Source organism: Drosophila biarmipes, chromosome 2L (assembly GCF_025231255.1).
Source record: "Drosophila biarmipes strain raj3 chromosome 2L, RU_DBia_V1.1, whole genome shotgun sequence".
Taxonomy (NCBI): Eukaryota; Metazoa; Arthropoda; class Insecta; order Diptera; family Drosophilidae; genus Drosophila; species Drosophila biarmipes.
Window position 1 is genome coordinate 18793508 of NC_066612.1, and position 13115 is coordinate 18806622.

Here is a 13115-nt window from a genome sequence, read left to right on the forward strand (position 1 = left end):
CGCTGCCTTTGCTAATTATTTGAATACTTTTGTTGGACTAATCACTGGCACACAATCATGGCAACAACAATGTTCTGTGCTGATAAAATTAAATTCGCATTGTTCACGAAATGCATTTCTGGCAGGCACCGCGAACCCGGGCCCTGGGTGCCATTATAGAATTTTTAATTACAATAAATCAATTTAAATAAAATGTAATTTTTCAATTTTATCAAATTGTCATTATGCGTAATTAATTCCTATGCACAAATGCATTTTAGTGCGACATCGCACAGCACGCCCAAAGTGGCGCCACGGCCATCTACCGCCGAGGGGAGGAACTACAAACAATATATGTATGCTAAGCCATACTATGTCCGATAAACGCCCCCGATTCTCCACGTTTTATTGGGGTGAGATTGTGCGACGGGCGAGGCTGGTGCATTTGTTTTGTCAAAAATAATGCTGCTTAATTATTATATTTGTAATTTATTTGCCCCGCAGTTATCGGATCCAAATGCTAAAAAGTGTGCGCTGTGCTTTAATGCCACATTAATCCCGCACAACAAAAACACCAATAAAACCAGATACAAAGGCAACAACAACTGCAGCGATGCCACAACAAACGCACTCAAAATGGGAATGACAGTAACAAACAACAAAAGCAATTCAAATGCAGCGCATAGAATGCATAATTAATTTTTATTTTGATGACAACGTCAACGCACCATCACCCTCCAGCCCATCCCCAATCCACCCGAATCAGCAACCTGAGGCCACCCAAACACCACCCCAAAGCCACCCATTTTTAGCCAAAAGCACTCCTGGTGTTGCTCTTTGGCATGTCCACTGCAATTATATTGGATTGGATTTATTTGTGTATTTGTATGAACAAATGGGCCTATATAGTTATGTAAAGTATCAGAGCTGCCACTGGCCGGGACACGAAAATGAGCGACAATTTCCATCGAATGGGAGTTGGGAGTGCTCACCGTGGGATTGATTAAAGTTAATTATAACGTTAATTATAAGGAAGGACAAACCAAACCTTTTAAATGTGAATCTAAAATATTTATATAAAATATAAGTGTGTTTAAATGTAGTGTTTAATTTAAACATCATTGTACCTAATAAATAATATTATGAATATACAAAATTTATGAATTTATTATAAATTATATATAAAATAAAATTTTATTTCAATATCGTAAAATTACCGCCTAATTCTTTCAAATACACAATAAAGCCAACACACTTTTGCCATACTTCAGCTTTCTACTCCATAACGCCAGCAATTTGTAAAACTCCGCCATGTTGATGCTTCTAACTGCATTTGCCCACACTGGCATGGCTGGAAAAGCCAGCAAACTGCGTTTACCCACACTTGACCGCAGGAAGAGGCGGCGAGGTAGGGACCAGCACATGTCAGGTTAAACACAAATTAACCTCATTTGACAAAACAAAGCGAACAGCGCTAAAATGGATAATTTGTTAAATAAATTGCTCGATTTTTATGCCAACCATTCAAATATTTTGTTGCTGGTATTTGTAAACTGCTTATTTGCATACGATGATAAATAAAAATGAGAAATAAAACTCTTTTGTTATGCTTTACCATAATCTCTTTTGTTTTGTTAGGCCGGCGATAGATACAAATCCGTTTTATTTGTTTTTTTTTTGAAAATGCTGTTTAGTTTTTATGCTTTCTGCTGGTAATTTTTTACATCCACGGCGCATTTTCGGGCTGTCGCCAATTACGCGAAGTACCCACAAAACCTTCGCCTCCCCCCTAAATTACACTCGGTTTCAAACGAAATGTGAATGCAAATCCTCTAAAATTATTGCGTTCATTAAATTTTAAACAAAGGTGATTAGATTTTATAATTTAATGGACAAACGCACACATTTACATGGCTAAGCCGAGCCGGAAAAAAGGTTTGGCAGTACAGTTGTGCTCATTATTTATTTAGAACAATTGCAAAAATTATATTGGAATGGTATTCGGTTATTTCCTTATTTATTAGTGGCTTTATTTTATTTTCTCATTTTTATTTTACAGCCCAGCTATCGAAATGTGGGATCAACAATTGCCAGCAAATTTGAGTTTATTTATTCTTTATTTCATTTATTCATTTCGCCATTTTCTAATCATTTTGGGCCGTTTTAATTAATTTCTTCCATTCAGTTCACGTACGGAAATAAATTTCAAAAACAATTGCAATTTTAGACGGCTTTGTTCGATATTATTAATTTACTACCAGCATGTGTTTAATTATATATCGCTTAATTGAAACTACTGCTTAACTATTTTTATGATTCTTTAACAGTAGGCCGGAGTTCTAAAGTCTCTGAAACAAATATTCCTATTACTGGAGGCTTATTTACAGATAAAAAAATATCTGTCAATTGGAGAAATGGCCAAAATGTGGTTGCGAATGAAAGCATTGATGTTGCTCACCGGAATATTCTTTATGCTGTACTTTGGTCTTCAGCCCTTAACGGAAATGGTTGAGCAAAAACCCCTAGTTTCCTCTCCAGAAGAAATTGTGTTTGTCAACTCCTCTGAATGTCATATCAGTGCACCTCTAAAATCAGCGGCTTTCAAGTGTGCAATTGAGCCTGTGAACAAGTTGCGATGCCGCAGAAACCAATTGATAACTGCAGTCACCAAAGGTGGGAGTAATTTTCTGGTGGCACGAAGGGCTCCCGAGGACTTGGACTGCACATATTGGCTAGGATCTGCCAGGGATTTTCCAAGTAAACGGTACCTGGACAGTGGATATTTCAAACTAAAAAGGGATGAGAGCAGGGAAATAAAAATTGGAACTGGGCAACAGATAGTTCGCATCAAGTGCTCCAACAATCTGAACAAAACCGAGTATCATGATGTTCATTATTTCTTGCCGAACCCTGATTTCGATGGAAAACCCTCAAGGAGTCCTGAAAAATTATCCGTGATGGTGCTGGGTATCGACTCAATTTCCCACATGCACTTTCACCGATACTTTCACTTCATGAAGGGCTTTCTGGAAAATCTTCCTCACATAACATTTTATGGATATAATCGAGTGGGTCTGGATGCCTATGGCAATTTAATGCCTTTTCTGAGTGGTTTGAGTGCTAATGAAGTGGATCCAGAACTGTCGGCCAGCGAGCAATCTTTGCTCTGGAAAATCTTTAAGATGGAAGGCTATAGCACAGCCTATGGCGAGGATAATGCTCAAGGTATCCTTACCCATAAGAACGGGGAGTGGGGAAGTCCCTTGCAACCCATTGATTTTGATCTGACCCCTGTGATGCTGGAGATAGATAACCACACGCGCTATAGCATAGATCTCAGGGAGATGATCCATTGCACGGCAGGACGAAAGTATGAAGAGGTTCTCAAGGACTTTATCTTAAATCTAATACCATATATGCAGGAAAGCCCCTTTTTCTCATTTTTCTGGCAGTCGCAGGGAGTTCAGGAGTACTATGAATACGGTGGCCACTTGGATCTGACCTATATGTTGCTCTTGAAGAAGTTACTGGATGCCAATGTCCTGAATAACACCCTGGTACTCCTTATGTCCGCCCACGGCTTGAGGGCTGGCACCTACAGGATGAGCTTTCAGGGCATGAAGGAGGAATCGCAGCCCCTCATGGTGGCCATATACCCCGATTGGCTGAAGGAGAAATACCCCCTGGCCATGGAGAATTTCGAGAAGAACGCCCACAGCCTAGTCACACCCTACGATCTGCACGACACCCTGATGGATGTGACCAGTCTCGATCTGCTGCAGGATGCCAATATAGAGAGCCGAACGAATAGTCTGAAGTCCCTTCCCGTCAAGAAGATGCCCAGGGGCATTAGCCTCTTTCTACCGATTCCAGAGCAAAGGACCTGCGACCTGGCCCACATACCATCGCTCTTTTGCTTCTGCCGCGATCTCACCGAAGTTCCCACGGATGACGGCCTGGTCCTTCGTTGCAGTCGCTTTTTGGTGGAGTCCATCAACAAGTTGATCAAGCCCTTCGAAAAGTGCAGCCAGCTGAAGCTCCAGATGGTTTTGCAGGCTCACTTCCTTGACTTTGGGGAGGAGTCCTTCGTCTACGAGCTGAGGCTGAGGGTAAGGACCACCCCCGGATATGGTATATTCGAGGCCACCGTTCGTCTTTCGGATGCTTTACTGCTGACCAGCCCCATCAGCCGGGTCAACCACTATCTGGGCCAATCCCACTGCGTCAGCGATCCTGTACTAAAGCTATTTTGTACCTGCATTTAAAGAGTTTTAAAGAAAAGTCAATATAAAGTCAATTTCTTTAGTTGGAGTTAGTGTTTAGTTTTAGGCTTCTAAGAAACAAAGGGTAAAGTATTGATGACATTTAGTTAAAAGATAGGATCTCTTTTCTTAGCTAAAGAATCCTTAAAAATGTTAATATGGAACATTTTGGATAATAGACAGAACACAATTATTAACAAATAATTGCTTATTTTGATGTTTTTTTTTGTTTCATAAATATAAATATTTAAATATTTTGTAGCCATTGCGACACCGTGAGAAGGCTAAGTGAATTTTTCGTCAGAAATTGCAAAAAAGAAGTTCTTGATTCATAAAAAACTTTAATATATATGTGTGTCAGACCCATTAAAGTTTATATATTCTTGATCAGGATCACTAGCCGAGCAGGTTTAGTCCATCCGTCGGTATGAACGCTGAGATCTCGGAAACTTTAAAAGCTAGAATAGTCAAACTTGGCATGCAGATTTTGGACATCCTGCGCAGCGCACCCTGTTTCAGCAGGGTGACACGTCTCACTTAAAAGCTCAAAATTCTCGAAAGACTGCAGCGCCTGCATCTTTTAAGCTAGAAACTAGAAACTAGAAATTTTAACTGAAATGTATTGGTCTAAACGATACCTATCCTTTGAGCCCACAAACCGCCCAAAACTGTGGAGGAATAACTGAAATGTATTAGCCAACTCTAACTCTAACGCCTACTAATGGCCAAAACGCTTAAATCTATCTGCCGCTCACATTACCATATGTTGAAATAGCGGGTAGGTGGCGCTATACAATATCGTTTTGCTGCTTATATATCTCTATTTCTCTATTGCTCTCTTAAGCTGAGTAATGGGTATATCAGAGTCGAGGCACTCGACTTCAGCGTTCTCTCTTGTTTTATTTTATCTTTATATGAACTAATATCGATATTCGGAGAATATGTTTACAGTTTAAGACTTGACCCGCAAACACCCTTACAGCTTTTAGGGCTCAATTTGCGATGTCAAGCGCAATTTAAGCTTACTCCAATCGATAGAGGATAATAATTGGGTGAACAGAGTATGGAAATCCTTTTCATTTGTCAAATAATAAGCTCAAAGACAACCGGCTAGCCCTTGGGCCCACAGCGGATAATTTGCGTCAAATTGTCTGCTTTTTGAAGAGCCAGTGGCTCCACAGAGTCCGAGGTTTCGATGAGCGACGTGCAATTGAATTAAAATTAAAATATAAATAAATGCCACAGAGGAACAAAAGTACATACGTAATAATTTGCAATTATTTGCTTCCGCTGGTCTGCTGGAGCACCAATACACCAATACGCGATACGGGAGTTATAAATTTAAAAAAATAATTAAAAACCATTTGGATGGCAAGTCGCTTTCAATTACTGCAAAATGTCCTAAAATGAACGCATTTCCCACTGATTGCTGGCGATTGTTGTCAGGCCTCAGGCTGCGACAGGTCCAAAACCTCCTCCGCTGACAGCGGCGCAATGAGTAAATTGAAATGTCCCCGTCCGGAGGACGTGATCACCCCCTCGCACCATCCACACCCACCACCCATGACAATTTCAAAAAGTGCGTGACTGTTTCATCTGCTTTTATACATTTGCCTCGGTGCAAAAAATATGTTAAGCCACGAACGCCTGCAGTTGCAGTTGCAGCTGACAATTGACAACTGCGTCTCTGAGGCTCTTTTATTTTGTCAAATTAAAATTCATCATGATTCATTTCAATGGACTGCGAAAGACGGTCATAAATAAAACTGACTTTTACTACAAAGGTATTACAAATAATGGACAATTGATATATACTAAAAATAAAAAGTAAATAATTAAGGACAAATATTGTTTTTGCAAAAATGTGTTTGTAACATCAAAACCTTTCGGAAGACCTAAGAAATGGTTGCCACGTCCACTCTATCGCCCGAAAACGTTCTGCTGCCCACATAACATATACCGAAATAGCCGGTAGGGGGCGCTTTACAATACTCCATTGCTGCTTATATATCACCATTTGCATTTTGCTCCCTTTAGCTGAGTATAGGGTATCTTGTAGTTGAGCCACTCGACTATAGCGTTCTCTCTTTTTTTATGTGGTAAGTTTTTAATATATATTTAGATTAAATTACATTATACTTCATTTACAATCATACAATCTATAAAAAATATTATATATAAAAAGCAGTTATAAAAGATTTAAGGTTTAAGGTTTTATTTAAATGTACATGATAATATAATTGAAATTTTAATATAATATTGGAACAAAAGTTTCATGGAACAGCAAATGTATTCGGGTATGTAAATGCTCACACTAATATGTTCCAATACATTTAGAAGTCAAGCCGAGTCTCAAATTCAAAACATCCTTATCAGACACCCCGTATCGATTAGATTTCTAGCTGGGACTAGACGACAACATTCACTCCGTTTGAGAGCATAAATCTCAAATTGGTCAAACAGGTAATCACTCAAATCACTCTGATTTGGTTCGAATTGGAAGCGGTCGTAAATAAACTAGTTGGGTGTGGACGGTTGGGAAGGCACGGCTCATAAATTAATTCAATCAATGTCAAAATGAAATTGATATTTTCGCATCCAGAGGACCGAAGGCGATCTTATCGCTAATTAATGTGTACGTCCATGCTCAAAGAGTGGGTGTCCATTATGGGGTTCGTAATCGATATCGAGCAGGGGATGACACACTTATTAAAGGTTATAAATTTACATGAACTAGTTTTTCTTTCTCTTTGGCAACATAATGAAAAAATAAGCGCGATTATGGGCTATGAGTAATTATGCGCCATTATAAATTTATAGGTATAAGCTGGTAAGCTGGAAAAACGTAGCCTAGAAACAATATATTGTGACGCACCTATACTTTAGGCGTTAAATTTACTATCAAGGCTATAGATGAATGATTAACTACATTCAATAAAAATGAGATGGTAGACATAAATAAGTTGTTACATTTAAAACAAAACTTAATTAGCCATTGTTTTTGCTAAAAAAAATAAGGAAAGAAAAACTCCAATAATAGAAACAGATGTGCCACAGAAGGCGAAACAGGTTTGGTATTCCTCTAAAATATAATTTTAGGTCTCTAAAAGTATGCAATGAATATAAGATAGTCGACAATCTAAATGAATTAATGTTGCTAGCGGGTTTTAAACATTATGTTGTTGCACACTTTTAAGCACTGTAATGACATTTAAAACGGACTTTGAATTTTGTTGCATACTGTTAGACACCTACATGACTTTTAAGAGTGCCTAGAGATTTGTGTGTCAGTCTCGATTATTTACAACACACACAATAGATCCTAATATCCCAAAAAACACGTGAGATACCTTAGACAACTCACTCCTAACTGTGATGAATTCATTTCAAAGCCGACAAAGTCAATCAATCCCTCATCTGTCGAAGGACAAATGATTTTAAAAATCACTTCGCCAAAGCCTTGCGATCCAAAGTCAAGCCACTGGCAAGGAGATTGGAGAAAAAATATTCATAGAACACGGAAAGCGGAAACAGACACTTTAAATGCTTGCGATATTGTCAATCAAAATTCAATCGGGGCCATGAATCATGGCCAAACAGTTATGGAATGGTTATGCTGATGGCTCCTCGAGCCACTCTGAGTCACTCTGAGATAGAGTCGATTGATAGATGGATGGCTGAATGCACTGGCATCGAGTAAAAAATAACACGACGACGGGAGGGAGATGAAATGGAATCAGTCAACAGGAGGATGCGTGCTGAAGGATGGATGGATGTGTGACAAGTGGAGGAGGCGAAGCATTTAGCATTTGGCGTCCTGCCGGAGGAGGAACCCAACATTCCACATCGCTCCATATACCCGCTCATATGGGTCCTCCCTTTCGAAGGCCCGTCATCAGTCAATGTCAGCGTGATAGTTTTGACATTTTTATGAGCAAATGATAAGTCTCACTCTGATGGCTGGCTGTCTGGGCGATGGCCAATGTTTGACACTTGCCAGCCACAAAATATTCGCAAGCACCCATCCGCACAGCCGGGAATTTCGTTCGGGCCATAAGAAATTCTTGTCGTGGGTGCCGGGTATTTATGACCCGGGCTCCCACTTATCGCACACGATGTGTATATATTTTTAAGTTTAGCACCGACAGAGTTAACAAGCGTGTGGTCCTCCTATCGTCGTCAATTCGGGAATGGCAATCAATCAAAGCGATTTCATAGCCACCACACGTCACACTCACCCACAGTCGGTCGTTAAGGTTTCGCTGGATCGTTCACGTGCTTAATGACTGACTTTGACACCGGATCCATAAAACCGATGACGAGAGTGCCGGGTAGAGTTCAATGTGGCCAAGGGTCTTGTCCTTAGTTCTCAAAGTATCAAATTATTGTTAAAACCTCATATTATTTTTTTCTTGGTTATAAATAAGATGATTTGTATCTAAAAAGCACTTTAGTTTTAAAACTCTTTAAGCCACCCACTTGAATGTGCTTTTCAGCCACCTTGTTCACCAATTGCCAAACTAATCGAAAGCAATTTTCATTTATCTACCTTAGACCGCATGACTTTCGGTCATAAATTTCCCAAAAATTGATTTCCTGATATCATCTATATAAATAAAAAATAATTCGGCTTAGCAAATCGCGACAGATTCCCACCATTAATAATGGTGTGCCATTGTCAAAAATGCATGCGTTTTGCTTAATGTGAATTGTTTCGCCACTGCGAATATTCATTTTTGCCCACTAATATTGACTTCCGTTTCCGGTGCCCGGGTCCAAAGTATGTTTCCGCCACTCTTTCACCTCTCTCGTCCATTTTTATGTTTGGCGCCAGTCGGAACTTTTTTCCAAGCCCCCAAACCCCGCCGTAAATTGCCTGGGAAATTTGTTATCGTCGCAATTACAACAAAATCAATTTTCCATGAAATGCCACAGCAGACAAAAGGCAACAAACAGAAAAAAAGGAAATTTACAAATCAGACAAATAAATTTGCAAATAAATACCCATACGCAGAATATTTGACATTTATTAATTAAAAATGCGAGAAAATTTATAATAATTTTATTCAAATTGTCAACGGCAACAAAAGGAAGCTAATTTCAATTTATTTCATTTGTCCCATTCAGGTTTGTCAGCTGCATGTTTTATGCGCCAAAGTGGCATAGATAAAAATTGTCACTCTAAAACAATAAATAGCAAGTAGACGTGGGAATGCGGTACATATAGGGATGCATTTATTTCTAAAAAATAATGTAGTGGTCTAAGGTGTTTGAATACTTGTAATATATTTTCTATAAACGTGTAGTTTATAACATTCTATTTACCAATAATTATTGGCTAACAGCTCTTTTTGGTTTCCTTTGCACATAACCGAAGCAACTTTTTAAATAACCTTAAGCCATAAAATAATAAAATGCAAAGCTCACCAAAAAGTAATAGTCTTAGCAATAAGGAACCTATTTGTTGCATTGGGTGAAATATGTTTTGATGTAAGTGACTACAGCCGAGTGTTATGAGTTTGGGATTATAGCAGTGACTTGGAACCTTCTGTAGGTAGTCCATATAAGACCGGGGTCCCTCCAGTCCACAGCATAGCATCTGCAAGATAAAAGATAATAAGGAAAGGTATAAGCCTTTTTAGTGAAGTCATACTGTCTTTTCGAGAGTAGTCCAATAGGTATCATTGTAATTGAAATAGCTCAGCCATTTTTGGTTCAAATGATCCATAAATGTATCATAGCTTTTATTCATTGCTTCCAATCGCTCCGAAAATGTGACAAACGTCCAATGTAACACGTACAATTGTAGCGGTACATACTAATTTGAATAAATAAAAATAAACAGTTTTTACAGCTCATTTCGTTAAAATACCTACCCCTAAGACAATCCAATCGTCAGTCAAGTAAGCTAGGAAAGTGCTGACCAAAAATAGACATGATAAAATGAAAATGGTACTTGTCAAATCACTTATACAGGAAATAATTTGGGTACCGATTTGAAGGTTACTAAATTTCAATGTAAAGGGTAGAATCATTCTTATAGATATGGCCAATATCAGCTAGAAATACATCAAGTTATAAAAGGCTTGGGACAGATTTTGCAACACTTACCCCAAAAAGTATAACAACCAACTTCTTTATCAGATTTCCCACCATTCTAAAGAATACTTCCTGTTCTACATAGTTTGACAAAATATGCAAAGCCTCCAAAGAGTTAAGCTCTTTATTTATTATAATATCAGGTCGGAATTGCAAAACTGGTGATGATTTGCTTCGGTCAAAAGCTATATTTGTATAGAAAATAAATACAAATTTATTTGTCTTCAATTATGTATTCGATATCAGGCATGTTTTTCTATTTGCATTGCCAGTCCTTTTTTCTGGACAAAATTTTATTGTTGATTTATGGGATTTGCTATTTTTGACAGTTGTTGTTGCCACATGGAATGCGCGGCAGTGGGTGTGCGTGGGATATGTGTTTGTATAAACAGGGTTTTATAATCGGCTTTCTATATTAATTTTAATTTTATTTTCGGCATTTTATTATAATTACTCTTGATATATGTAAATGGTCATCGTTAGCAGAATTATCGTTTTGTTATATTTGCTGCATTGTTGCTGCACTTGATGTCCACATGGATGTCCCTCAACTCGTTAGGGAATTTACTATTTTACATTTTTTGCGGTGCGTTTGTTGTTCGCCATGGCGCCCAACGAAAAAATATATATCTCTGCGGTTTTAAATGTTTTTAATTGTCGTTGCTAGTTCTGTTTTGTTGTTTCATAATCGCATGCTCTTTGTTGTTGGCCAAAGGGAGGCAATTCTAAATGCAAAGAAAAAAGATTGTAATATTTTGGCAAAATATTTATAATATTTTAATGCTAATTTCAACAAATCCAAATGCATTTTCGGATTTTTGTTCGGCCGATGGCTAAGTACTTTTGTGTATTTTGGACTTTTTTTCATCTGCTTGTGATATTTTAATTTTACTGTCACATTTGATCATAAATTAGGCGATTAACTAATAAAACGTGCCGTGGGTTTCGGTTAACTAAATTGTGCGGCGCGCCCGCGATGTGGGATTGTATTGAGCTCTAATGAAAGGACTTCCTAAGCCCCCGGAGCAATATTAGTTATGTTGTGGAATTACAAATAAGTTGCTTTGGATAGAGCCAAAATAATTAGGTTTTGGACTATACCGGGTATTTGGGGTATTATTTTTAGCTTTTCATTGGCCCGAAACAAAAATGTAAGCTGTTTAGCACATTTGCTCATCATATTGTGTCACTTTAGTACATCTAAAATTCCTGGATCAAGCCATGTTCGATACAACCAAATACTTTCCGCGTTCGGTTGACTCGGAGCATCCATCCCAATCGGAATCCACCGAGCTTGCGCCCTTGGATAATCCGGTTAAGTATGATATGGTTCATAATCTAGAGGGAAATTCTGTGTATTCCAGTAAAGAGGATACCGAAGGCATCCAAGCTGCAGCAGAAGCTCCCAGCTCAACACCCCAGTTGATGATTATTTTCGAGGATGGGGACATCAATAGTGCCCTTCACTTTCTAATTGAATCGGTTCATAATCCCTTTGCCCCCAATGCGGTGGCGATGGTTCTGGTTGAGGAGAGAATGCGCGAAGATATTATTAATAGAATCCTACCCAGACTGCATCCGCTTTCTGAATTCGTGGCAGAACATCCCAATTATCTGGCGTCTCTGGAGAAATGCGAGTCCTACAACCACACTGAGGTAGCCCCTCCTCTGGCCTCCCCGATTTTTGTGTGCGAATGCAACCATGATGTTCTGGGAAACTACCCCACTGGGGTCATAACATTCTACACATTCCGGAACAATCGGGAGGCCATTGACATATGCCAGCGGGAAACCCTGAACTTCGCATCCGTCTCCATTTGGAACGAAACTCTTGAGGGATCTTATGATCTCGTGGTGGCCCTCAATTCATCCAATTTCTTTTTGAACTGCTCGAATGTTAATTTGTCACCGATCTCCAAGCATTTCGAAGCCGAGCGAAATCATGTGGTTATTGAAAATGCCTTCCACTACGAAACAATTTGCATCTACGAAAAGTTTAAAATCATCGTATTTCCCATTGGCGAGTTGATTCTGGCAGGTACCGAAGATTCCAAGGAGGAGCAATCACCCATCTCCTTTTTGGAGTCTTGAGATTAAAATATCTTGTTGGTTTCCTCGTCAAAAATCGTGTAATTCATAACCAAATCTGGCTGACCAAAATGTTTGCCAAATACAAATTGTAAGTTATTTTTGGGTATTTTTATGATAATTGGCAGTGACGATATGAGTCGATTATGAAGGCAGCTGTCAGCGGTAATAACAATACTTCTTTTGTCTCGCAAATTGATTTTTTGGGTCGCCTTAATGAACGGGGATTATGTAAATACAGGTTTTCGATACCAGTTGATCGAAGCATGACTAATTTTGGACACTCAATTTTGTTTTATCCGTAATGGAGCTTTATTGCATTATATCTGTTGGTAATGGTACGTCCTTTGACGTATTTGCTATTCAAGTTGTCTATGCAAGCTAGGGCAGATCTTCATGGCCCATTAGCCAGCCGTTAAGAAACCTTTACGACGCTTCGGTGTCCAAATTTACGATCGCAGTGCTTTCCAGGAGTCACCACAAGCCGGACACATCTGCGCCATAAAACCATCATTTTATGGGAGCTTGAGTGACGCCAACTCGTCGCTTTCTGGCACTTAAGGCCCGAATCCAAAAATAAAGCCGCGCTCATCAATGTGATTATCAGTTTTGGTATTTTTCGCTCCCCTGGAATTTATTTCGCATAAATCTCCCGCAAATGTCTGCCCGATTATGATGATGGGGAGA

The 13115-nt window shown here is 39.0% G+C and overlaps 3 protein-coding genes across 3 annotated transcripts; 2 read left to right on the forward strand and 1 right to left on the reverse strand.

The window, feature by feature from the left end:
• Positions 1-2314: 2314 nt before the first annotated feature.
• Positions 2315-4255, forward strand: LOC108033448 (uncharacterized). The gene has a single exon (XM_017107781.3). It carries the CDS (start codon positions 2394-2396, stop codon positions 4242-4244), a length of 1851 nt encoding a protein of 616 aa, XP_016963270.1. The 5' UTR covers positions 2315-2393; the 3' UTR covers positions 4245-4255.
• Positions 4256-9503: 5248 nt separating this feature from the next.
• Positions 9504-10442, reverse strand: LOC108033567 (uncharacterized). Its single transcript, XM_017107912.2, has 4 exons — positions 10353-10442; positions 10118-10300; positions 9895-10059; positions 9504-9840 (listed from the first exon to the last, which is right to left on the reverse strand). The coding sequence occupies exons 1-4, from the start codon at positions 10395-10397 to the stop codon at positions 9580-9582; spliced, it is 654 nt and encodes a 217-aa protein (XP_016963401.1). The 5' UTR covers positions 10398-10442; the 3' UTR covers positions 9504-9579.
• A 1061-nt stretch (positions 10443-11503) lies between these two features.
• On the forward strand, positions 11504-12527 carry LOC108033498 (uncharacterized). The gene has a single exon (XM_017107838.3). The coding sequence runs from the start codon at positions 11562-11564 to the stop codon at positions 12429-12431; it is 870 nt and encodes a 289-aa protein (XP_016963327.1). The 5' UTR covers positions 11504-11561; the 3' UTR covers positions 12432-12527.
• Positions 12528-13115: the final 588 nt, after the last annotated feature.

Bases quoted from the DNA above. Each gene is read 5' to 3' on its own strand.
- LOC108033498 (XM_017107838.3), top strand. From the start codon at position 11,562: ATGTTCGATACAACCAAATACTTTCCGCGTTCGGTTGACTCGGAGCAT.
- LOC108033567 (XM_017107912.2), bottom strand. From the start codon at position 10,397: ATGGTGGGAAATCTGATAAAGAAGTTGGTTGTTATACTTTTTGGG. The intron at 10,060-10,117 runs GTAGGTATTTTA...TATTCAAATTAG, and splicing joins ACGATTGGATTGTCTTAGGG to TATGTACCGCTACAATTGTA. The intron at 9,841-9,894 runs GTATGACTTCAC...TTTATCTTGCAG, and splicing joins GGACTACTCTCGAAAAGACA to ATGCTATGCTGTGGACTGGA.
- LOC108033448 (XM_017107781.3), top strand. From the start codon at position 2,394: ATGGCCAAAATGTGGTTGCGAATGAAAGCATTGATGTTGCTCACCGGA.